This window comes from Peromyscus eremicus, chromosome 3, assembly GCF_949786415.1.
Source record: "Peromyscus eremicus chromosome 3, PerEre_H2_v1, whole genome shotgun sequence".
In the NCBI taxonomy this organism is placed as follows: Eukaryota; Metazoa; Chordata; class Mammalia; order Rodentia; family Cricetidae; genus Peromyscus; species Peromyscus eremicus.
In genome coordinates, this window is record NC_081418.1 from 82,119,490 (window position 1) to 82,143,431 (window position 23,942).

Sequence of the window (23,942 nt, forward strand, 5' to 3'; positions counted from 1 at the left end):
TTTTAAATATCCACTTCAAAGTTCCATTGACAGTTGGTCATTCACGAATGGACCAGTTTAACATCTATATCTTTGCATAATTTGAAAATTCTTCAGTTTAATACTGACCTTTAGTCATAATTATGTATAACAATTTCTATTTTTAACATTCATTACATATTTTGTGGCTTAACATATACCATATTTTAAAGAATGTTTCCTGTTAATGAGAATAATGTACATTATGAGCCTACAAACAAAAATACATTTTCCTTATCCATATATGATTAGATCGACATCTAGGGTATTTCCATGCCCTAGCTATTGTGAACTGAGCAACACTGAACACAGATGAGCATGTCCCTCCTGGTAGGGAACAGAGTCCTTTGGGCATGTGTCCAGGAGTAGCATAGCTGGATCCTGTGGTAGATCTAATTTTAGGTTTTTCAGGAAATGCCACAAGGATTTCCATAATGGCAGTACCAATTGCAACCCTACCAACAGAGTAAGAATATTTTCCATGCCCCACGTCCTTGCCAGCATTTCATGTCTTTTGTTTTCTTACATAGTCATTCTGACTGGAGTAAGAAGAAATATCAAAGAAGTTTTAATTTACATTCCTATGATGGCTAAGGATGGTGAATCCTTTTTAAAATATCTCGTATCCATTTGCATTTCCTCTGACAATTTTCTGTACAGTTCTATGCTCTACATTTTAACTGGTTTGTTTGTCATCTTGGCATTGGTTTTTGAGTTCTTTGTATATTATTGTCTTAGAGTTTCTATTGCTATGATGAACACCATGACCAAAGCAACTTGAGGAGAAAATGGTTTATTTCAGCTTACATCTCTCAGGTTACATTCAGTCCCTGAGGGAATCTATGGCAGAAACTAAAGCAGAGAAGTACCTGGAGTTTGGAGTTGAAGCAGAAGCCACTGAGAAATCTGCTCACTAGCTAGCTCCTCATAGCTTTCTCAACTTATTTTCCTTTCTTTTCTTTACTTTTTTTGGTTGTTGTCCTAGCATTTAATGGCTGAGCCAACTCTCCAGCCCTCAACCTATTTTCTTATAGCACCCAAGACCACCTGCCCAAAGGTGGCACCACCCATAGTGCCATTGGCCATCCCAAATACATCATTATTCCAGACAATAACACATAGTCTTGCCTACAGGCGAGTCTTATGGAGCCATTTTCTCAGTTGTGGTTTCCTTTTCACAGAAAACTCTAACTTGTGTCAAGTTGACATAAAACTAGTCAACACAATTCTAGACACTAATCATCTGTCATATCTATAAGTGGTAAATATTTTTTCCATTCTTTAGGTTACCTCTTTAATCAACTAACAAAAAATCTCATCCTTGTATTTCTCCATAGGTGTTGAAATATCATTTTCACATTGAAACCTCATTTGCACAGAAAAAACTATACAGAGTATTTTTAAAGAATAAATTTACCTGTAATTACCAATTCTTAGGATTAAGCCTGATGATTTTCCATTAATTAGTGAATGAATATGATGTGAGGTAACCAACCATGGGATATCTTTCAGAACAAAAAAGAATCAAGGAGTTGATTTCATGCAACAGGAGTCTGAGAAACATCTATTAATTTATTTGAAAGCTTTTAATATCATGAACATTATTACTGGAAACACTGGATTCCCTGGTGCTGTTTTGAAGTTAGAGCTCTACGCCATGAAGTTATAGGCCACCTAACTATGCTGTATTTAGACCTCCTTAGGCAATCCTGTATTGTTCCTGAGTGTTGCAAATATACAGACAACTGTGGCTAAGTCATAGAATTTTCAGAGTGTTGATTCTTGGGTTTATGTTTAAACTATGTATGTACAACCTTTGAAGCATTCTCAGCACATTTCAGAAAAATAAAAAAGGTAACTTCATAGAGCCATAGAGAAAATAGAAAATGGGTAATCGCATTAACTATGCAGGAGCCTCTGTGAATTTAATGACTAAATTGATTACAGGGAAAAAAATGGAGATATAATTCTTTTTTATTTTAGTAGAAGAATGGTTTATTGTGATCCATGTTGTAAAAAGGCATCAAGGATTTTATTCGGACTTAAAGTGAACTGCAGGACAGGTAAAATGCAATAGAACAGAAGTTACTAATTGAACTTTATTCAATAGATAATTCTAGGAGCTTCTGTTTGTCATCCAGAAGAAGAAGGTGTTTTATGCTGAGGGTCTAATGTATATGATTTTCTATTTTGATTGATATGCTTAACTCAATGCACATGTCTTTTTCCTGTGATGCATCTGATGGTAATCATATACATGGTAGATCATGTATAAGTGTAAAAAAATAAACATAACATTTTCCACAAAATGTTATTTTTAGGGCACCATTACTGTGCAAAGTCAGTTGTAGGCGGGATTTGTTGATATTCTCTACTTCATCATATCCCTCTGCGTTTACTTGGCCACACTGAAAGGTATTGTGAAGGCATGGGTTGGAATGAGTTGATAGCTCTGTTTGAAGAGTGATGAGCATGCAGCTTGATGAAGTTGTTCCACTCCCAGTTCTCTCTCTGTCTCCTACTTGCAGTTAAAGATCGAAGCTCTTATCTACTTCCTCAGGGCCATACCTGTATGCCTACTGCCATGTTTCTCACCACACTGGATTTGGACTAACCTTATAGAACCATGAGCCCCCCAAATTCATACTTTCTTTTATAAATTACTTTGGTCATGATGTTTTGTTATAATAACCAAAAAGTAACCAAGAAACTTGACCTCTGTGTGAGAAGAAAAATGAACAAGCACAAATGGAGGAAATCTTCCTCCCTTCCATGCATATAATATGGGAGTGCACATCCTAACTGAGAACCATGTGGTCAGGAAGCCTTACTTTCAGTTAATGGAGTCTAGATTATGAGAAAAATCTCTTCCCAGTAGGAATTTTTCTGAAATATTTAAGATTTAATTATTTTTAGTTTATGTGTACTGGTGTTTTCACAGCATATTTGTCCACGAACCATGTGAGCACAATGCCCTTAAAGGCGGGAAGAGAGGCTCAGAAACACTGGAACTGGGGTTACAGACAGGAGCTAGCAGTCATCTGTGCTGGGAATCAAACACAGGTCCTCTAAAAGAAAATTCAGTGCTCTTAAAAATTAAGCCAGCCATTCTCAACGTGTGTGTTGTGACTCCTTTTGCAAACCTTATCTCCAAAATTATTTACAATATGATTCATATCAGTAGCCAAAGTTACAGTTATAAAATAGCAAGGAAAATAATTTTATGGTTAGGGGTCACCACAATATGAGGAACTGTAGTAAAGGGCAGCAGCATTGGGAAGGTGAAAACCACTGCATTAAGTCATCTCCCCAGCCTGAGTCCTCAAGATCTTAATGCTATGAAAATTAGATAATTTTCCTGTAGAAATAACTGGTTTGTTGTAAATCAATTTGTAGGTGTGTGTGTGTGTGTGTGTGTGTGTGTGTGTGTGTGTGTGTGTGTGTGTTGATATCTATGTTGTATTAATTTTAGCTGTTGCCAGAACTCTGCAAGTTAGGATAAGTTATTTTTTCATATAAATAATGAGACATATTCCTGTTTTGAAAGCTGGGACTAAGTTTCTCTGACAAAATACAAAAACATCACATTGACATTTAAATCCTAGCAAAGAGAAACACTCTCAGCAGCTGGAGATCCTAGAATAAGCAGTTGGGCAGCCTAAGCTCTCACTTCTGCTTCCCTTAGTGGTTTATGTTATGACTTATATCACTGTGGGAGGAGTATAACCCTGTTGACAGTAATAAGTTGCAATATCTTCAGCCTGCAGGCTGCTGATCTTTAGAGAATACTGTGTGCCAGATCCACTGCCACTGAATCTTGATGGAACCCCATCTTCCAAGATATTTGCACTGTAGATCAGGAGCTTAGGAGGTTTCCCTGGTTCCTGCTGATACCATGCTAAACTACTGTAAATGTCTTCACTTGCCCGGCACGTGATGGTGACACTGTCTCTCAGAGATGCAGACAGAGAGGCTGGAGACTGGGTCATCTGGATGTCACATCTGGCACCTAAGAGTGAAAAATTGAAAACAAATTCCCACACAATTAATCCTGTTAGATGAGGACTTCCCCAGGTACCTGGCAACACTGACCACACTCAGCTGAATAAATTTCCAATGCTGTCTTCCTTACCTGTAAGCCAGAGCAGCAGCAACCCCAGGAGCTGAGTGGGAACCCTCATGTCTGTGCTGGGACCTCTGTGAGGCTGACTCCAGCACAGGGTGTGACCTGACTATGAAGAAGTCCTCAGAGCAGTGGGCTGTGCTCTGGGCAAATGCAAATCAACAATGGCTGGACACGGTCACAGGCCTGGCCAAACCATTAAGTCATTAAAGCCCTGTTTTCCTCTTATAAGAGTACAGGTTTATTTGTAGAGAATGTCCTCCTCTTTGAACAACAAAGAACACAGCAGTCTCTGAGTTGTATATCATTCTGATTTCTGTCATGTTCAATGTAGAATTTCCTTGTTATATTTCCCTCTATTCCAGAAGCTTTTAGATAACATACAATTCTAGAAAGAACATAAATAGTTACAAAGTCCTTTCATAGGTATTTGCAGATGTTATAATATGAAGTGTTTAGTCCATATAACATTACTTATATGTATGTTTTCAGGGATGAACATTTGACACCGAACAATCAATTGAGTGCTCTTCCCTGGGTGACACCACCTTTCCTATTTTCAGATTTACTCAGTTTCCTGCAATTCTTTGCTTAGAATTAAGGCCTTGTGGACTTTTGTCCATCCAGTCTGGAAAGTTCTCCAGTGTCATCTTTGTTCAGCTCACATTTGGGTAGTCATGTTGGTGGGCTTCTACAGGTATAGCTTCTGATGTTGCTCAGAGACACAGTCTTATGCAAACTCCCTGATCCTGTGATTGTTAACATATTCCCACTCCATTTTGCAAAATGTTCCCTAAGCCCTAGGTATGGGAGCATTTTGTAGATGGATCCATGGGGAATGAGCTCCACAATATACATGTGGCTTCTTGCTCACAATGATTCCCAGAAGTGTAATTAGATAATGCTGGGAGACATGATTACTAAGGAAGGGCAGATTCTCACATAACTAGCCCCCATTCTACCTCAAATTCACTTAACCCAGTGAGTGCCTTCAGGTAACTGCACAGATACTCTTCCACTGCATGAAGGTCAAGACTCTGAACAACAGCCATTCATTTGCTGGAATACTGCAGATTTTTAGTACTCTAAATTTGTGTTAGTCATCTAGGATAGGACATGAAGATGAGAAAATGTTCACGCATACTGAGGAAATTTGTATTACCTACACTTAGATACAACTATTGATATCTCCAAGTAAATTAAGATGCCCAGTGTATCTGCTAGAATCCAATGCTAAAACTACTCCTTCCTTGATAAAACGGACCACTGTTCAGTCCAATAAAATTCTCAACTATCCCCAGTTTTTTCTGAGCTAGTACATACTTAAGTAAAGTTCTCAAACATATTTAACAGGACTCCAAGGCTGAAAGCTGCTTTTATTTCACGGTGAGGAGCTATTGGTTAGTGTTTTATGAGAATGACACAGTATTAATCTAAAATTGCAAAGGTGGTATTGTGACTCTTAAGGAACTTCACACAGTACAGACCTTTTCTATACATTATCCTTACTTTAAAAATATGCTCTAGTCTGATTAATGGCTCAAGTGAAATGTCGCATATTCAAAACTTAAACCTGCTGAATTGACATCTCCTGATTTAAGCTGAATCATAATCAGGTCTTGTAGGTAATGTGACACATCAATCAGTTATGTCCTAGGTAAGGTGTGCATACTCAGTACTCTGAATAATTCTCAGGTGTAAGACATGCAAGATATAACACATACACACACACACACACACACACACACACACACACACACATACTCACAAACACACACACACACGTATAATCTGGAAGAAGATAAAGGAACATTTTGACATCTAGTCCTCTGAAAATCTTCTTCAATTAGACAAAATTATGGAATTTACATTCTGTACCACACACTAAAGGATATAAGTCTATGACATCTGAGGCCTTTCACTTTTTTAATTCATCAAGTTAAAATTACATAATTATCATTATCATGGTATATGGTGGGATACAATATGGAATGCTCAGATAATAAAGATTTATCAGGATTTCGTGTGAGAAAGAGCAAGGGATTCTACATAATTATTTACCAAGACAAAAAAAAAATGTGCTTTCAGATAGCTACAACTTTATCAAAGAACTGCATTAGATTATTCACAGTACTCAACGTGTGTAAAGAAAAGCATGCTCAGATGTTCCTTCAGAATGTACAGTTCATCAGGTAACCAGCAGAGGGAGACAAAATAAACTCAGAGAAAGGCCAGCCAGCCAGGCAGTCTACACACCTGACATTCTGATTATTAAAAGCAAATCAACTCTGGGAATACTGGAGAACAGGGGGAGGAAGGACTGTAGGAGCCAGAGAGGACAAGGACACAAAGAGAACACATCACACAGAATCAACTCAGCAGGGCTCATAGGTGCTCAGAGACTGAGGAGCAATCCCACAGCCTACATGGGTCTGCCAGGCCCTCTACATACATGTTGTGTTTGTTTAGATTGAGGTTTCTGTGGGAATCCTAACTACGGGAGTGGGAGTGTTTCTGACTGTTTTGCCTGTTCCTGGGACCTTCTACCTTCTACTGGGATGATTATCTAGCTTGATATAAGGGTTTGTTCCTAGTCTTTGCAGCTTGTTATGCCATTTTCAGTTGATATCCCCCCAAGGACTACTTTTTTTCTAAAAGAAAACAAAGTAGCAGTGCATCTAGGAGAGATGGGAGGGGTAAGAAGGCAATGGGAGGAGTGGAAGGACGGGAAACTGAGATTGGTGTGTGTGTTACAGAGATGAATAAATAAAAATAAAAAATAAGACAAATGAATTCAAGATCATTTAAATAAGATGTTGAAACTCAGGACAAGCATTTGCAGCTGAAGGCTCTGGACCTCAAGTGTTCTTTCAAGTGCCACCCATTCCCACCCACATCAGTTAAAACAGCCTTAGGATTCCTTCTACAACAGCATGATGGTATGTGAGGGCCTCTCAGCAAACAGGACCAACTGAAGGAAAAGCAGAATCAAAGTTCATCCCCATCCAACATGACTCACTTTCCCAAAGTTATTCAGCATCAGAGTCAAGGAATTGAGAAATGTGTTCTGGTTAAATTCATCCCTTTACTGTTATGTATTGGCCCTATTTGTCTCTATTGTGAGGTTATTTTAATTCATTTAGCAAATTTACTAGCATATATTCAGCTGCCTCTTGTTTTCTAATTTCATCTTCTCCAAACTTTCATATTCTTGTGTCTTTTTCATTAACTCCAGGGCTGTAACCCCTAGTTAAGTGTAAAATTCTTGTGTGGATTCTGTATACACAGATCATATTTCTATAATTACTGAAGCAAAGATTGTAACATGGAAAATTAAGTTTTAATATGTTTCATCTTCATGATCTCATTTGTTTCAAACTACCTAACAAATATTTGTTCCAACGCTCTACTCTCCATTCAAGCTAATAACGAAGCACAAAATTCTTTGAAGTGAGGCAAAATGATGTAAACCCTTTAGAGCAACAGTGTCCTTTCCCTCAGTTACAAAACACAAGCTCTGTGGTGCTCTTAATTATAAATACAGGTAATCTCCCCCAACATGTGTATAATAATTGTTTATGTATCTCAGTTACAAAATTACCAAAGAAAAAAGAAGTTAAATGATTTATTGATTCCTGCATACATTCCTATAGTATGCTTTCACTCCAAACCATATCAAGCTGCCTAACTGTGATACTGACTTAATCAGAGTAAGACTGCCTAGAATTTGCCTAAGTTTGAAGGTCTTTCAAGGGAGCAGAAATACATCCTACTGTTGAGAACTGGATATATGTCAGCTTCATCCAGGTGCTAGCAGGCTGTTAGTTTCACTTTTCAGTGTAGAGTATATGCCTATGGAACATTCAGACAACATTAACATCATTTATTTATAGGAATGTCTGTCTCCAAAGACTGATACTAAAATGTGGCCAACTTCACAGATGTTAAAGTTCTCACAAAGACTTACATGGGAAGTGTCTTAAATGGGAAGTTAGGTTTTCTGTCCCTGTAGAGACACCATGGCCACAGCAACACTTAATTCGTTATCATCATGGTGGGAAATTATAGCATGCAGGCAGACATGGTGCTGGAGAAAGAGCTTAATGTTTTACAGAATGATGTGCAGGTAACAAGACATGGTCTGAGACACTAGGCATAGCTTGAGCATATATTGAGACTTCCAGAGTGACAGCTCTTTCTCTACCAAGACCATACTCATTCCAACAAATCCATAACTCTTAATAGTGTCACTCTCTTTTGGGCCCATTTTTTTCAAACAACTACATTTTACTCACTAGCCCCTAAATGCTTATAGCCATATCATAATGCAAAAATGCATTCAGTCAAATTCAAAAGTCTCTATGTTCTGTAACTGTTTTGAGCCCATAGAGGTTTCCTAGTAAGATCTGAGCTTGTTTTACCCAGCAGGGCTGGGTAAAACATAAGGGAATGGATTGACCTCAACCATGGTTACCAGGTGTTTGGAAGAGTCTGCACTTGGCTATGCTAGGGGGAGGTCTTTTGCTCCACCCCTTAGTATTCCTTTTTTAAAAAGTCATTTAGAAGAGACAGAAGGGGCCAGTAGATAAGATCCAGGCCCTCCTGAGTCTATCTGTGTCTCCATCTGTCTTTCTCACTCCCCTCTATATTTCTATTTGAATCACTTTTCTGTCACTTCTCAAAAGTACCCTGGGGGGAAAAAGGTAGGGACAGGCCCCCCACACTGTCTCAAATTTATTTTAAAAGTCTAAAGTTCAAAGATTCTTCTGAGATTCATGCAATATTCCCCTATAAAGTCAAAATCAGAAAACAGGATACACACTTCTAGCACTAATGGTACAAGACATACATTACTATTCCAAGATGTAGGAAATGGAGGATAGTGAGGAAACATTGAACCAAAGAAAACTGGAAGCTAGCTGGGAAAACTCCAAACACTGAATCTCCATGTCTGACTTCAAAGTGCTCTTCGGATCTCCAGTTCCTTTCAGCTTTGTGGACTGCAACATGCTTATTTCTCTTGGGCTGGTTACATTCCATGTTAGCAGCTCTCCTGGGCAGGTATCCCACAATGCTGGCAACTCCAACATCTTTGAGTCTCCAAGGCAATCCACACTTTACTTTCACAGTTCACAAAATGGCCTCTCTAGACAACCATTCAGGAACACCCCTGAAACATGGCTGGCTTAACAGCTTTCCTTAGTCACAGAATGAGATTCCATAACTTATTTCTTCTATCTTTCACTCTAAACCCAGAACCATGTGGCCAATGCTGCCAAGTTTTGCTACTTATGGGGGTTGGAACATGCTCCGCTACTTGTTCAATTACATCTTCGCCAGCTTTCTGGTTTTTGTGGTTTCCTTCACTGCATGAACTGGGCTGTCCTGCAACATGCTCTATAGACCAGGTTTGCCTCAAAATTAGATATGTGCCAGCCTCAGCCTTTAGAGCACTGGGATTAAAGGTGTTAACCACCACACCTGGCTCTAAGCTTATCTTTAATTCCTTTTCACAAGTTGAAAACAGCTGGATGGGATCTTATCCTGAGGTCACCACAATCTTTATTTCATTTTTTAATCTGTTTTTTTTCCTTGAGCACAGGAATTAGCTGCACTCTAATTACTGGTGCTCCTTTTTATTCTCAAATTTTTCATTAATTTACCCTGTTCACTTTGCTCCTTTTCTTTATGAAACTTCATTAGAGTTACCACTAATAACCACAGGACAGATTTTTATATTAGGCTGTTCTGAGATTTCCTGGGCCAGTAGAATTAATCCATAGCTCTTCATTTTAGCCTCAGACAGATTCTTCCAACAAAAGCAAAGGTAGTCACATTCTTCTCCAAAATATCTTAAGACCTGTCTCTAGGCCACATAATATTATACTTCTCTGAAACCTCTTGAGCCAGGCACCTCCAGTTCAAATCACACTCAGCACTACCATGTTCTACTAGGATGTCAACTCTTTCCTAATCCACAGTCCAACGTTCATATTATTCAAATAAAAGCATGGTCAGTACTATCACAGTAATACTTAAGTCCCTGATACCAGCTTCTGTCTTACTTAGGGTTTCTGTGGCTGTTAGGAAATACCATTACCATGGCAACTCTTATAAAGGAAAATATTAAGTGGGGTGACTTACAGTTCAGACATTCAGTCCACTATCTTAATGGCAATATGCAGGCAGACACGATGCTGAAGAATGAGCTGAGAGTTTTACATCTTGACATGCAGGCAACAGGAAGTAGTCTGAACCACTGGATGTGGCTTGAGCGTATATGAAACCCCAATGCTCATTTCCACAGTGACAGCCTTTCCTCCAATAAGGCCACACCTATTCCAACAAAGCCACACCTCCTAATAGTACCAGTATCTTTGGGGGCCATTTGGTTTCAAACCACCACAGGAAGCATAATCACTTATAAACACAACTCAAAAATTAGAAAAGAATATGCAAATTAATAATGTATTAACTATTTATATTATTTATACAAAGATGATAGAAATGGGAAAAATGATAAGCTTAAATTAAAAGATACAGAAAACAGACTTAGAGAAGTGAAAAGTATAGTGAAAGTGGAAATGAGAAAGAAAAAGAGAACAAAGTTTTCTGTTACAGACAAAATAAGAATAAACTAGGAAAGATACAGTAAAAACAAAGAATTACATTGAAGACCTGAGAGGATCTGTTAAATGTTAAAAGTTGGTTGCCAGTTTCTTCATGTAGTAACAGCAATGAAGAGGCTGAGTGGAGGAGACTGCTAACTTAGGGTCAACCTGGGCACTAGAATGAAAGCTTATTTTTAAAGTTTTACTTTATTTTTTGAGTTTTATACATATTCACAGCAAAATTTTATCACACCTTCCCTCATTTCTTCCCTCTTTTAATATCCCTATAATACAACCACTCTCCCAAATTTCCTCTCCCCTTTCTCTTTATGACCCACTAAGTCCAGTTAGTGTGTTCCACATGTGCATGGAGGTGGGGCCATCTGCTGGAACATGAGAATCCTCCCATTCATCATATCCTATAAAAAGAATGGTTCTGCCTTTCCAGCAACTACCACACCAGTACCTGCTAAGTATAGTGTGAGACCTGCAGATTATCTACTCCCACTTAGGCCAGGATTTGACTGCTATGATCTTCTATAGGGCTTGTGCACTCATTTCCACTTTCACTATACTTTTCACTTCTCTAAGTCTGTTTTCTGTATCTTCTAACCTAACCAAGGCTACCATGAGTTCTTGATTGCGATAGCCATGTCATGTCTAGAATACAGCACTTCACAGCACTGCCCTCATTTTCTGGCTTTTACATTTGTTCTGCCTCCTAGTCTATGACAGTGTCTGAGCCTCGAGGTCGGGGCTTAATTTAGATGCCCCATTTGACCTTAGACATCCATTTCTTGTTCCTGACATCATTTTGACAAGTCACATATTTCTCCACCAACTTCTGTCCAAAACAAAAAGGTTCTTCATTGACCAATGTAGACAAGACACAAACAACAGTCATATATTTACATGTACATAATCTTTTCCCTTATCAGGGACTCTTCATATGTTATGAAATGCTATCACACCATAGAAAGGATGGTTTTATAGCTGCAGTGCTTCATTAGAAGCTACTTGGTTCATACCAACTAAGTTTCTTCGTGTCCTATGTCCCAAGTGTGTATTGCATTCATCAATATGGTCTTACTATCAGCCCAAGAGCAATAGTAATAGCATTAATTGTTTTGAAGGGCTCCATGTTCATATGATTTTACAATTAAGACAGATTCTATAAGGAACATATATAGCAGGGTGATAAGCTCTGGGATCCATCTGGCACCTTCCATGAAAGAAAACTCAGGAGACCATTTAACCATTCCTAGCTTCCTTTGAGGTTAAGAGAAGCAGAAAGCACAAAATTGAAAAATAAGATCAGATCATGTGTTGTTGACTACTCTATAGTCAAACTAGTGTGTGTGTGTTTATGGGTGTCTACTCCAGATAAGACCTCTTCTCGCACTCTCAGAGTTTCCCCCAGTTACCCATGGTTATTTATCTAGGATGGAATCCCCTCAAGATTTCCCAGTTCTATAATTTGCATGTCTCCTGGAGTCACCTTGTTCAGGTCTTGTTTAGGCAAGACCTCATTAGATCTCATAGATATAGCCTCTCTGACATTACCAGAAGACACAATCTCAGAGAAAATTTCCAGTTCCTCTCACTCTTACAATTTTTCTAACCACTCTGCAATGATCCCTGAGCTACAGGATCAGAAATTGTGATGAAGATCACATCTCGGACTGGTTACCACATGATCACCTGATCTCTGCTTTTTAATCATTGGTGGTTTTCTGTAATGATCTCTACCAGTTTCAAAGAGAAGTTACATATTATATGGATTGAGCAGATTGCATTTATGTATGTAGAAATATAAGGAAAAAAGGGCCATGAATCTGAGAAAAGCAAGGAGAGAACATGTTGGTGTTTGAAGGTAGAAAAAGGAAGTGGTAAAATTAAGTGATTATATTACAATTTCAACATATAAAATTATTGTAAGAAAATCTAAACTAAGTTTTACACCGTATTCAAGATCAAAGAGATGACAAAATTACCACTAAAATAGTAAAAAAAAAAATCCATATTTCAATATGAAAAAAACTATATTGATTATGAGCCATAATCCCTTTGGCAATCTATCTCCTTTCTGGGAATCTAAAAATATCAGCTAGACTACATGAGTATCTCAGGGAGGGCTATACAGAGCATGTTCTGTTGGATTGAATTGATAGAGATATTCAGCAGAGACATTCTGTTTTCATTCTTCTTTACGTGACAATTCATTGCCCAGAAGTTTATGGAATGAAACAGCAAAGCTTAAAGGATGACTTTATTCTTCATTATCTTATCCTTGATACTAAGACTTGAGTGCCAATTAAATCCAGGATATCATCTGGTTTAAACAGATGATCCACATGGCCTTACATTATCAGAGCAATTATTTACTCATCCATTCCTCCATCCTAACTGTCTTAGAATGAAGATGCTTTGTAAGCTACAATAACTTACATGTAATTTTCAATAAAAATCATCAATATTTTTCTCACAACAATCCATGTCTTTCTGTCCTTTATGATTTCATAGTCTTCAGCTTACAGATGCTACATTCTATTGTTCAGCTACATAACATTTTGCATTTCTAAGGACCCCAAATAATGCAATTTCAATAGAAATCTGATATAAATTCCAAGTATTTACCATTTTCCATACCATGGTGTGTGCTATCATAACTCTGCCTTGATTCTGAGCAGCAGCAGCAATCTACAACTCAAAGGCAGCTACATAATCACAAGAGGAAACAATGTCATCATACTAGGCCATGCTTCTAAAACTACATAGGTTATTCTACAATTGGATATATTATGGCTTTTTAATTGAGTGATTGAAACCATTGTTACCATAAGTAAGTTCTTCATTATTGTAGCTATTTGTATCCTCACCGCAAAACAAGGAGTATGTAGTATCTATGAATATGGAGCAAATGTGCTCATAAAATCTCATATACTTTAGTCACTTGTCCACCTTTGTTTAATACTTTCCTATTTATTTCATGATGGTATGAATAAGAGTATATGTGTACATGTGTCTGACTATATGGACATTATTTACCATTATGTCTCTGACCATCAGAAGGAAAGAATAGCTGGAGTCTTTGCTTTTCAAAGGCATTATTTTTCTAAGCACACTATTATTTGGTTCTGATCACTGATCACTTTTCCCTTAGACTCCAAAACAGATATGACTCAGCCCTATCTTCATTTTGGCCATCTTAACAGTAGAGAGCAGCACTAACACATATCTATCTACTCAGTCAAAACCACCAGCCTTAGAGCTACAATCACCATAAAACTAGAAAACAAGTAGTGCCCAGGCTCCTGATCCACATGCCACTTCGAAAGATATCCAAGTCTCTGCTTAGTTCATTGACAGTCCTCATGGTACAGACCACACTCACCATCATCCCATTGAACCTGGTGTAACAAGTCCACTCTCTCCAAAGTGGGAACCAAGTCTCTTCTAGAACTCTGTCTCTAGCTACAGTCTTCCCTGGTTCAGTAAGATTCATTTCTATTGTAAGTTTATTATAGTCATAGTACCAAACCTTATTGGAGGTAAGTGAACTGCCATGAAGATGTGATTGGATGCCTCTGGGGATCAATAGATGACCCAGGAGTTAAGCATGTTTGTTTCTCTTTCAGAAGAAGTCAGTTCAATTGACAATATTTACATGGTGACCCATGATCATTCATAACTTCTGTTCCAAGGTAGAGTTTTGATGCCCTCTTTTTACTTCCTTGGGTAACAAACATTCATGTTATGCACATAAATACATGTAGGTAAAACACACATAATAAAATAAATATATCTAAAAGATTGAAAGATTAGATGTCTTTCGCCCTCAGTAAGATGAAATATTATTATTATTATTATTATTATTATTATTATTATTATTATTATTATTTGCTGTGGGATGGTCTGTATGTTAAATGTGTTGCTCTGATTGGTCAACAAATAAGTCACTGATTGGCCAGTGGTTAGGCAGGAAGCATAGGCGGGACTAACAGAGAGGAGAATTGAGAGAACAGGAAGCTGGGTGAGGGAGACACTGCCAGCCGCCACCATGACAAGCCGCATGTGAAGATGCCGGTAAGTCATGAGCCATGTGGCAAGGTATAGATTAATAGAAATGGATTAATTTAAGCTGTAAGAACAGTTAGCAAGAAGCCTGCCACGGCCATACAGTTTGTAAGCAATATAAGTCTCTGTGTTTACTTGGTCGGGTCTGAGCAGCTGTGGGACTGGCAGGTGAGAGAGATTTGTCCTGACTGTGGGCCAGGAAAACTCCAGCTACAAATGGCGACCAACGTGTTGGCAAGAGTTTCCACCTAAAACCTGAGTAAAAAGATTCTAAAACAGAGCTAAAAACAGCTCCTAGTTGTCTCTTTTAAGCTAGCGGCAGCCTGCCTGTTTGAGCTACTATGGCGGGTTCCTGGTGTGCATGCTTGACCTGCAGTATGGTGGGAATGTAGGCCTCTGCAAGTGGCACATTAAGCTGTGTGGTGGATTTAGCCTCTGCTAGTACAAAAAAAAAAAAAAAAAAAAAAAAAAAGAGGTTTCTGGGCTACACGCTGCTTTGATAGAAGCATAGACCCACTATTTCTGAGAGTTGATGGCTCCCAGAGCTGGCGGAAAATGTACCACCGCCATGTTGGGAAGCTGAAGTGGGTGGAGCCAGCAGCCATAGTTTCAGGCTTAGAAGGCTGCAGTTTAAAGCAATAGGCTCAAGCTAATATAAAAAAATAAGCCATGTAAAGATGGCTACCGCACAGAGAATCTGGATTATGTTCTCTTTGATATTCGTAACTGAAGAAAAACATTTGATTACAAAAGCTGTTGAGTTATGCCAAAATGTATATTTTAAAGTTACCTTGACTTCAAAATTTAGATGTAAAGATATATTGCTTTGGAAAGGAGGCTCTGCTTTTGTTTCCACAGGAAGCCAGAGGCTATGGATTTGTTCCAGATTAAGATACATCAGGTTTGACCAGCCAAGACCCCCTAAAAGGTCTCCGATGACACCATGGCCCAGATGATCCAACATCCAGAATGGTTTGAAGGCAACTGGTTCAGACAACACAGCCTCATGGACTATTCCATAATCCTAAAATTTTCTTTGTGTCCCCATAAGATACAGTGCCCCCCTCCAGCAGGAAGTAGTAAGAGAAGCTATGCCCAAATTCCCAAATATACCAAGCTGACTTTGGAGATGTGTAAAGGTTAAAACCTTCCTTTTTAAGAAAAGAAAAGGGGAAGTGCTGTGGGATGGTCTGTATGTTAAATGTTTTGCTCTGATTGGTCAATAAATAAGTCACTGATTGGCCAGTGGTTAGGCAGGAAGCATAGGCGGGACTAACAGAGAGGAGAATTGAGAGAACAGGAAGCTGGGTGAGGGAGACACTGCCAGCCGCCACCATGACAAGCCGCATGTGAAGATGCCGGTAAGCCATGAGCCATGTGGCAAGGTATAGATTAATAGAAATGGATTAATTTAAGCTGTAAGAACAGTTAGCAAGAAGCCTGCCACGGCCATACAGTTTGTAAGCAATATAAGTCTCTGTGTTTACTTGGTCGGGTCTGAGCAGCTGTGGGACTGGCAGGTGAGAGAGATTTGTCCTGACTGTGGGCCAGGAAAACTCCAGCTACAATTATTATTATTATTATTATTATTATTATTATTACTATTATTATTATTCTCTCTGTGGTTTCTTGAATATGCAATATTAAATTAACAATTGACATGATGGAGATATCCTTTCTTTATCCACAATGAGGCTCATTGACCAATGTGCTGATTTGTTTGTTTGTATAAAACCAAAGATGCTTCAGTGCCCTTACAAGTAAAATATAAAAACTATCTACACAAAAATAATGGAATATTTCTCATTCTGAAGGAACAAGAATAACACTAGCAACTAACTACTAAACGTAAAATATGGAATGCAAACCATGGGTTATCTTGAAGAAAAAAAAACCATTTACATAGAATTGAGTGCTTTAAAATTCATTTGAATTCAACAGTTCTTAGGTTAGTATCTCTCAGAATGCTTTATTCACATAGTATCTAGATTATTTTTTCTAATCATTGATACAGAATTAAAGAAGTATATTGTGGAGGGAGAAAAAAGGGAGCCACTCTTAAAGAAGATCTAGAGATACCCAGGATGACTTATGGGCTCTAGTTAACTTCAAGGTTTAAAAGAACATCGTTGAAATTTGTTGCAAGATAATGTTAAACTTTTGATCAAACTTATTCATGAATTTGCAGATCGAGGAGCTGTCACTATTTAATAAGTACCAAGTAGTTTATTTGAAAAGTGTGCTCACATATTCCTAGACTATATGATATGTACTAAACAGTAACAGAGCATGGTACATATTGAAATAGTGGTTATACAGATAAGTACATCTTCATGAACCTCTAGCTCAGATTTCTCTTAAATCCAGCATGGAGTAAAATTCAGAACAAATGATAGCTGCTACAAAATTGGTACCTGCCTTTACATCCATTTCAATGGGAGATTTTTTTCCCTTTCTCCAGAGGATGGCTTAGGTGCTTGACTATTACAGAAATGGCACAAAGCAAATGTGGGTTCCAGATCACACATTTAGATGCTGGTTTTCCTCGTGGTTTGTGAACATGGTCATCTGATTAGACTGGAATAGGTGAGTGAGGTCTCAGCTGAGGAACTTCCAGGAAGACAGGAATCAGATAAGGCTGCTAAAATTTCTCTGAGAACATTATAGACAGGCATCCTCAACACAGCTTTATCATGGGAGAAATATGCCTCCAACTACTCAGTAGAACATGCCTCACTGAGTGGATCAAATTATGCCAGACTTCACAGAGATATATGGGTAAAACTCTAAGATAGAGGTATGTATTATGAAGGAGAAAAAGAAAAACAGAAATTTCCTTCCTTTTCAGTATAATATCTACAAATAAGCAGATATTTTCCTAGATTAACCAAGTTTGCTATACTTAACAGACCACAGGAATTTATAAGCCAACTTCCTAGACTATATCTTGTTATTTGCATATTTCATCCTCAGAAACCACAAATGGTTTACAGTTGTTTTAAAGAGATGTACTGATGAGAAGAGCAGTAATTAGCCTGAGACTGAGTATAGAAAGCACAATGGATTTTCTGGTGCAGATTTTCAGCTTTCTACTAATCAGTGTCACAGGTAACAGAGGGAAGGGCATTTGAGTTCTGAAACCACAGTTCTTTTTCCTAGAGAAGCTTAAGTCTAAGATAACATTTTTCAATTTCTTTCTTCTGAATATCAGGTGGTATGAAGTTATTTTTTCTCTCTATGTCTACTAACATCTCTTTCTTTTCATTGCCTTTCCCTGCTCACAGTGTCCAATGGAGAAATTGTTCTTACCCAGTCTCAAACATCCATGGCTGCATCTCAAGGGGACTCGGTCACCCTTACCTGCATAACCAGCTCAAGTATAAGCTCCAGTTACTTGAACTGGTACCATCAGAAGCCAGGAGCCTCCCCTACACTCCTGGTTTATGGAACCTCCACCCTGGCTTCTGGAGTCCCAGCTCGCTTCAGTGGCAGTGGGTATGGGACCTCCTACTCTCTCACAATCAGCAGCATGGAGGCTGAAGATGCTGCCACTTACTACTGTCAGCAGTGGAGTAGTTCCCCATTCACACAGTGATACAGACTAAAACAAAAACCCTTTACCTCCCTAGGGCTCAGCTGCTTCCTCCTAGCGTTGAAATGCGGCCAAGGTTTTCATGGCAATAATCCACACAGGGTACTTTATGCCTTGCTTTACAAGCTCATTTGCATCTTTGGGTAACTTACTGTCTCCATAATATCCCACTGTACTTCAGTGCTGTTCTCGTTTGTTCAGTGTTTGTTTATTCTCTATTTTTGGTTCTGTTTGTTGAAGGAAAGTGTAGTAGAAACTTTCCAACTATTTTACTGGAGTTCCTCAGGAGCCTTCATACCTTGATTCTTCTCCCTGCACTGATCACAGGATCTTCTCTGGCATTTATCCTTCAGGACATTCATTTATTAAAAGTACACTGCCTCTGTTATGATAGTAAAAGTAGGATCCATCTTTATCTTCTGATTTTCATTAACAAACTGTTTTTCCCACTGAAAGTGTCTTATCAAGTTGTGCTTGAAGTGATTTCCCCCCCCAAAAGTAATTCATGACAATCATATATGGTATTATCTTTCTATTCTCATGACAAATCACTGAAACAATCCACTAACAAAGAAATCAAATAGGCAGCAGAGAACTAGTAAATGGTCAATAAAATGTTTCCTTTAATTTTATTATTTATTATTATTTATTTCTGCTGTGTGTGTGTACATCTGCATGCACACACGCATACACGTATGTGTGTATATGTAGAAAAACATTCTGGAGTCATCTCTCCCCTTTCACCATGTGAGTCACAGCCATTGACCTTAAATTGTCTGGCTTCACTGCAAGTATCTTTACCTGCTGAGTCATCTGTATCAACCTTAAAATATTTCTTTTAAATTCTGAAAAAGTAAATCAAAGATAACACTAAAGTATAGAAAAGCTGTACATACGCATTAGGTAACAGAATTGAGTGTGAACATGATCATTCTACCAAAAACAACTTGTAGATACAATGAAACAATGATAACATCTTCACAGATAGAAAAAGGTAAATATTAATATGGAAACTGAGTCCAAAAAATATTGCTGGGAGGCACTACCATAACTAATCTTAAGTAATATAATAAAGCAAAAGTAGAAAACAGTCTAAAATTAACAGAGAAAAGCTCATAGATAATTAAAACATATCTGAATGCCCAGATTATGTCAAAGCCTCTAGAGCCAACTGCTTGACAAACAGGGAAACACTCAAACTCACAAACAAATGAGCACAGAAGAAAAGACAGTATCATCAACAAATGATGTTTAAAAAATGAATGTACACATATAGAATATGAATCTAGACCCCTATCTCTCATCAATAAAAAAGTAAATTCCCAAATGTTCAAATTACTCAATGTAAAACCTGAAACTGAGAAATCTGGAAGTTATGGAACATGTTCTGTTAGGGAGTATGCTAAAGCATGTAGAAGTAGGTAAGAACTCACTACACAGGACTAGGACTGAGTTGCTTTGAATGAGACTGGCCTCTATAGGCTCATAAATTTGCTGCTTATTCCCAAGTTAATGAGCTCTCAGTGTCCCATTAGGAGGTTTAGCCTTGTTGGGAGTAGTTGTGGCCTTGTTGGAGTAGATGTGGCCTTGTTGGAGGGGGCATGTAATTAGAGTTTAGCTTTGAGGTTTCCAACCCCATGTCAGGCCCATTGCGCTCTCTCTCTCTCTCTCTCTCTCTCTCTCTCTCTCTCTCTCTCTCTCTCTCTCTCTTCCTGCTGCATGTAGATCAGGATATTCAGCTCTCAGCCCCATGCTTGCCACCATACTCCCTGCCATGATGAAAATGGAAAAACCCTATAAAACTGTAAGCAAGCCCTGAATTAAATATTTTCTTTTATAAGAGTTGCTTTGGTCTTCATGTCTCTTTACAGCATTGGAAAAGTGACAAAGACAGTGATCTTCAAGAAATACAGCCTAAAATTGACAAGTAGGACCTCCTGAATCTAATAAAATCTGCTCAGCAAAGGGAACAATCAATTGACTGAAAAGTCAGTCTGTAGAATGGGAGAAAGTCTTTGTGTCCTATATATCAGAAAAAGCATTAATAACTAGAATACATAAGGAACTCAAAAAAATATAAAGAAACAAAACACCCTTCTTCTTGGCAAAAAAAATAGCCATTTAGGCAAGAAACTGTAATTGCCTGGACTGCTTAACTAAATGTTGTATCGACTGGACATGCAGGTCCCATAGAAACGTGACCACTGAACTTTGCAAGGCGAGATGGTACTTCATGTTCTTGATTCATAGAAGAAACTGGAGACATTCTACAGGACACAGAGAAAAAAATGACTGAGAGACTAGTCCTATGGGCTGAAGATGGATGCCCCAATGTTACAGAGGAACTTTGGGTAACTGTCCAGGTACAAAACTGTCTCTGTCATTTCCAGAATTTTGGAATTTGCTTACAGTGCATTTCCTGTTTACTTAGGTAGTATATTATTCTGGGGTCTTTGATGTGGTTGAAGACTAGATAGTCATAATTATAATTTTCCTTGGTTATGATAAAAGATAAATTAGTATGAAACCTTAGACTCACAAATATAGGATAGATAGAAAATTTTTTCTTTAATTTTCCAAAATACAAATTCACTAGAGATTATAACTGTAATTCTTGCTTGAAAACTGTTTTGTTACATGTAATTTTAATAGGTTAAAGTTAAAACCTTCCTTTAGTTTAGATAGAAAAAGGGAAGTGATGGGGGAATGTCTTTCTGTATGCTGCAAATATGTGTTGCTATGATTGGTTGACAAATAAAGCCATTTGGCCTATGGCAAGGCAGCTTAGAGGTGGGTGGAAAATTCAAAGAAAGAGACAGGAAGAAGGTGCGAAGCACCAGCCGCCCAAGGAGCAACATGTAATGGGACTCAGGTAAAGCCACGGGACATGTGCCAATACATAGATTAATAGTTATGAGCTAATTCAAGATCTAAGAGCTAGATAGAAAAGCTTGAGCCATGGCCATGCAGTTATAACTAATATAAGCCTCTGTGTGTTTACTTGGGGAACATGAGTGGTAGAGATTAGTCCCAACCACAGGCAGGCCTGCACATAGGAAATATTCCAACTACAAAGGAATACTGGAGAAGAGTGGGAAGAAAAATTTTATGAGCCAGAGGGATTAAAGACAGGAAGAGAACATATCCCACAGAATCAAGTAAACAGGCATCATAGCAGTTCACAGAGACTGAAGCAGCAATCATGGAATCTGCATGTGTCTGCTAGGCCCTCTGCATGTATTTGTGGTTGTTTAGATTGAGGTTTCTGAGAGAATTCTAACTGCGAATTGGGGTGTCTCTGCTTTACCTGTTCTTGGGACATTCTTCCTCCTACTGGGTTGTCTTGTCCAGCCTTGATACATGGGTTTGTGCCTAGTCCTTTGCATCTTGTTATGCCATGTTCAGTTGATATCCCTAGAAGGACTTTTTTTTCTCTAAGGAAACAGAGGAACAGTGGATCTAGGAGAGATAGGAGATATGAGAGGGAAATAGGAGGAGGGAAAGAAGGGGAAACTGAGGTTGTGATATATGGTAAGAGAGATGAATAAATAAAAATTTAAAAATAAAAATAAAACCAATGAGCTCAGGATCATTTACATAAGATTCAAGTAATATAATTCAAGAAAAATTATAGATGGCAGAGTAACACCATAATACACAATGCCTCCCTCTCAGCCTATAGTAAATATTGTATGTATGTATGTTATACATCCTAATTATATGAACAATTTAGATAGTTTAATGCCTTTTTGTTGTCTCATAGATGAAAGTCTTTACATGAAAACCAGTTTGTGAAAAATAAATAAATAAATAATAAAGCAGTAATGCAATTAAAGATCACCTTAGCATCATTGGAGGATTAGATTTTGTCCTGGTATTTTAGTTAATGACTATTTTTGACTAATTTATTTTAACATTTCTTTGAGTCCAATTTAGTTGACAAACATTTCTTTCTACATGACAGCCTAATGTATTATAATATGACCCTTCTTATTTGAGAAAGATATTTTAGCATTTCTTAAATATTGTTTTCTCTGGGATATGTAATAGTCTAGGCTTTACCTAAAAACCTATTATTCTAGTTATCAATAGTCTATCTGACACAATAGCATGGGATTTTAGGTGATGCAGTAATACTTAGAGTCCCTTTAGAGTCTAATTTACTGTTCTGATGAAAATATATTTGGTGTTTGAGACTGGGGGATTGGATTCATGAGAACAGATGGAGAGCCAGTAGCATTATTTCTAGGGAATTGCATCTGTATGTCCATAGGCCATTCTCTTTAAAAATACTTATTTTAGCGTCTGTATGTATGCATATGTGCAGATACCTACCATGGTGCAGGAATGCCCATAGGACAAATGGGTTAGCTGATTTTGTTAGTTGTGTGGATCAAAGCAAGTTGCTGAGGATTGGAGGCGATCACCCTTGCCAGCTGAGCCACACTGACTGCCCCATCACATGGAATTCTTCATACTTTGACTTATGTGGCATACACATACAATGAGAATTTGTAATAGGAGATTTAATAGTAATAAATTATGTAAATTTCAATGAGGAATTTTCATATTTTTACTCTTTGGGAAAAAGTTTTCACCACGTGTACCTGGTATCTTCCACAGTGACCATTATTCAGAATCCTGCAATTCTACTACCATGTAATACTTTTTATTTTAATACATTTAACCCAGACATACAAGATTTTTTTTTCTGTTGTTGTTGTTGTTGTTATTTTTTCAAGATAAGAGTACTCATGCACTAACCAGGGGATTTGCATACCACTCTCAAGGGAGGACCTTCCACTGCAAGTCTGAGATAAAAGCTCAGCTGTACTGTTGCCTTGACTTATCACCCTGTTCTATTCCCCTTCTCAGTGAGGCTCTGCATTTAGCCGCAGGGGGTACTAATGATTTGGGTTTCTTATAAGCAAAGGGAGATGAGAAGGGATAATAGGACGAAATGTGAACACTGGGCTTCTCTGTCCTCATATAAGACAAGATGTCAGTTCTTCTCCTTTAAGATGGACCTGAGAAATTTCTCTCTCTCTCTCTCTCTCTCTCTCTCTCTCTCTCTCTCTCTCTCTCTCTCTCTCTGTGTGTGTGTGTGTGTGTGTGTATGTGTGTACAGGGTGAATTTTCACACAATAGCATCAGATGGTGTAGGTGTTATGGCGATATCTAGATACACTTTAGGTTCTTCAAATTAATTTTTTGATAAAAATATATTTGGTGCAAAAAGAAAAGGCAGTAACCCGAAATACAATGATCCTGCTCAAAATAAAATAAAGAAAATCATAGATTAGTCATAATCTATGATTTGTACAATAATAATCTAAAATTTGTACATACCTTTGTACTTTCTGACAAAAGCAAAAGGTAGCCACATTCTTCACCAAAATATCATAAAAACTTGTCTCTAGGCCACATATTATTACACTTATCCTTGGAAACCATGTGAGCCAGGCACCTCCAGTTCAAATGGTACTCAGCACCACCATCTTCCATGTTCTGCTAGAATGCC

General features: G+C 38.0%; 2 gene segments (V, D, J or C); one reads left to right on the forward strand and one right to left on the reverse strand.

Moving 5' to 3' along the window:
- Positions 1-3,719: 3,719 nt before the first annotated feature.
- On the reverse strand, positions 3,720-4,199 carry LOC131906373 (immunoglobulin kappa variable 1-39-like). The segment is given in 2 exon segments: positions 3,720-4,027; positions 4,151-4,199. Coding segments are annotated over 2 exon segments (357 nt in total).
- Positions 4,200-17,888: 13,689 nt separating this feature from the next.
- On the forward strand, positions 17,889-18,424 carry LOC131906374 (Ig kappa chain V-IV region S107B-like). The segment is given in 2 exon segments: positions 17,889-17,937; positions 18,114-18,424. Coding segments are annotated over 2 exon segments (360 nt in total).
- Positions 18,425-23,942: the final 5,518 nt, after the last annotated feature.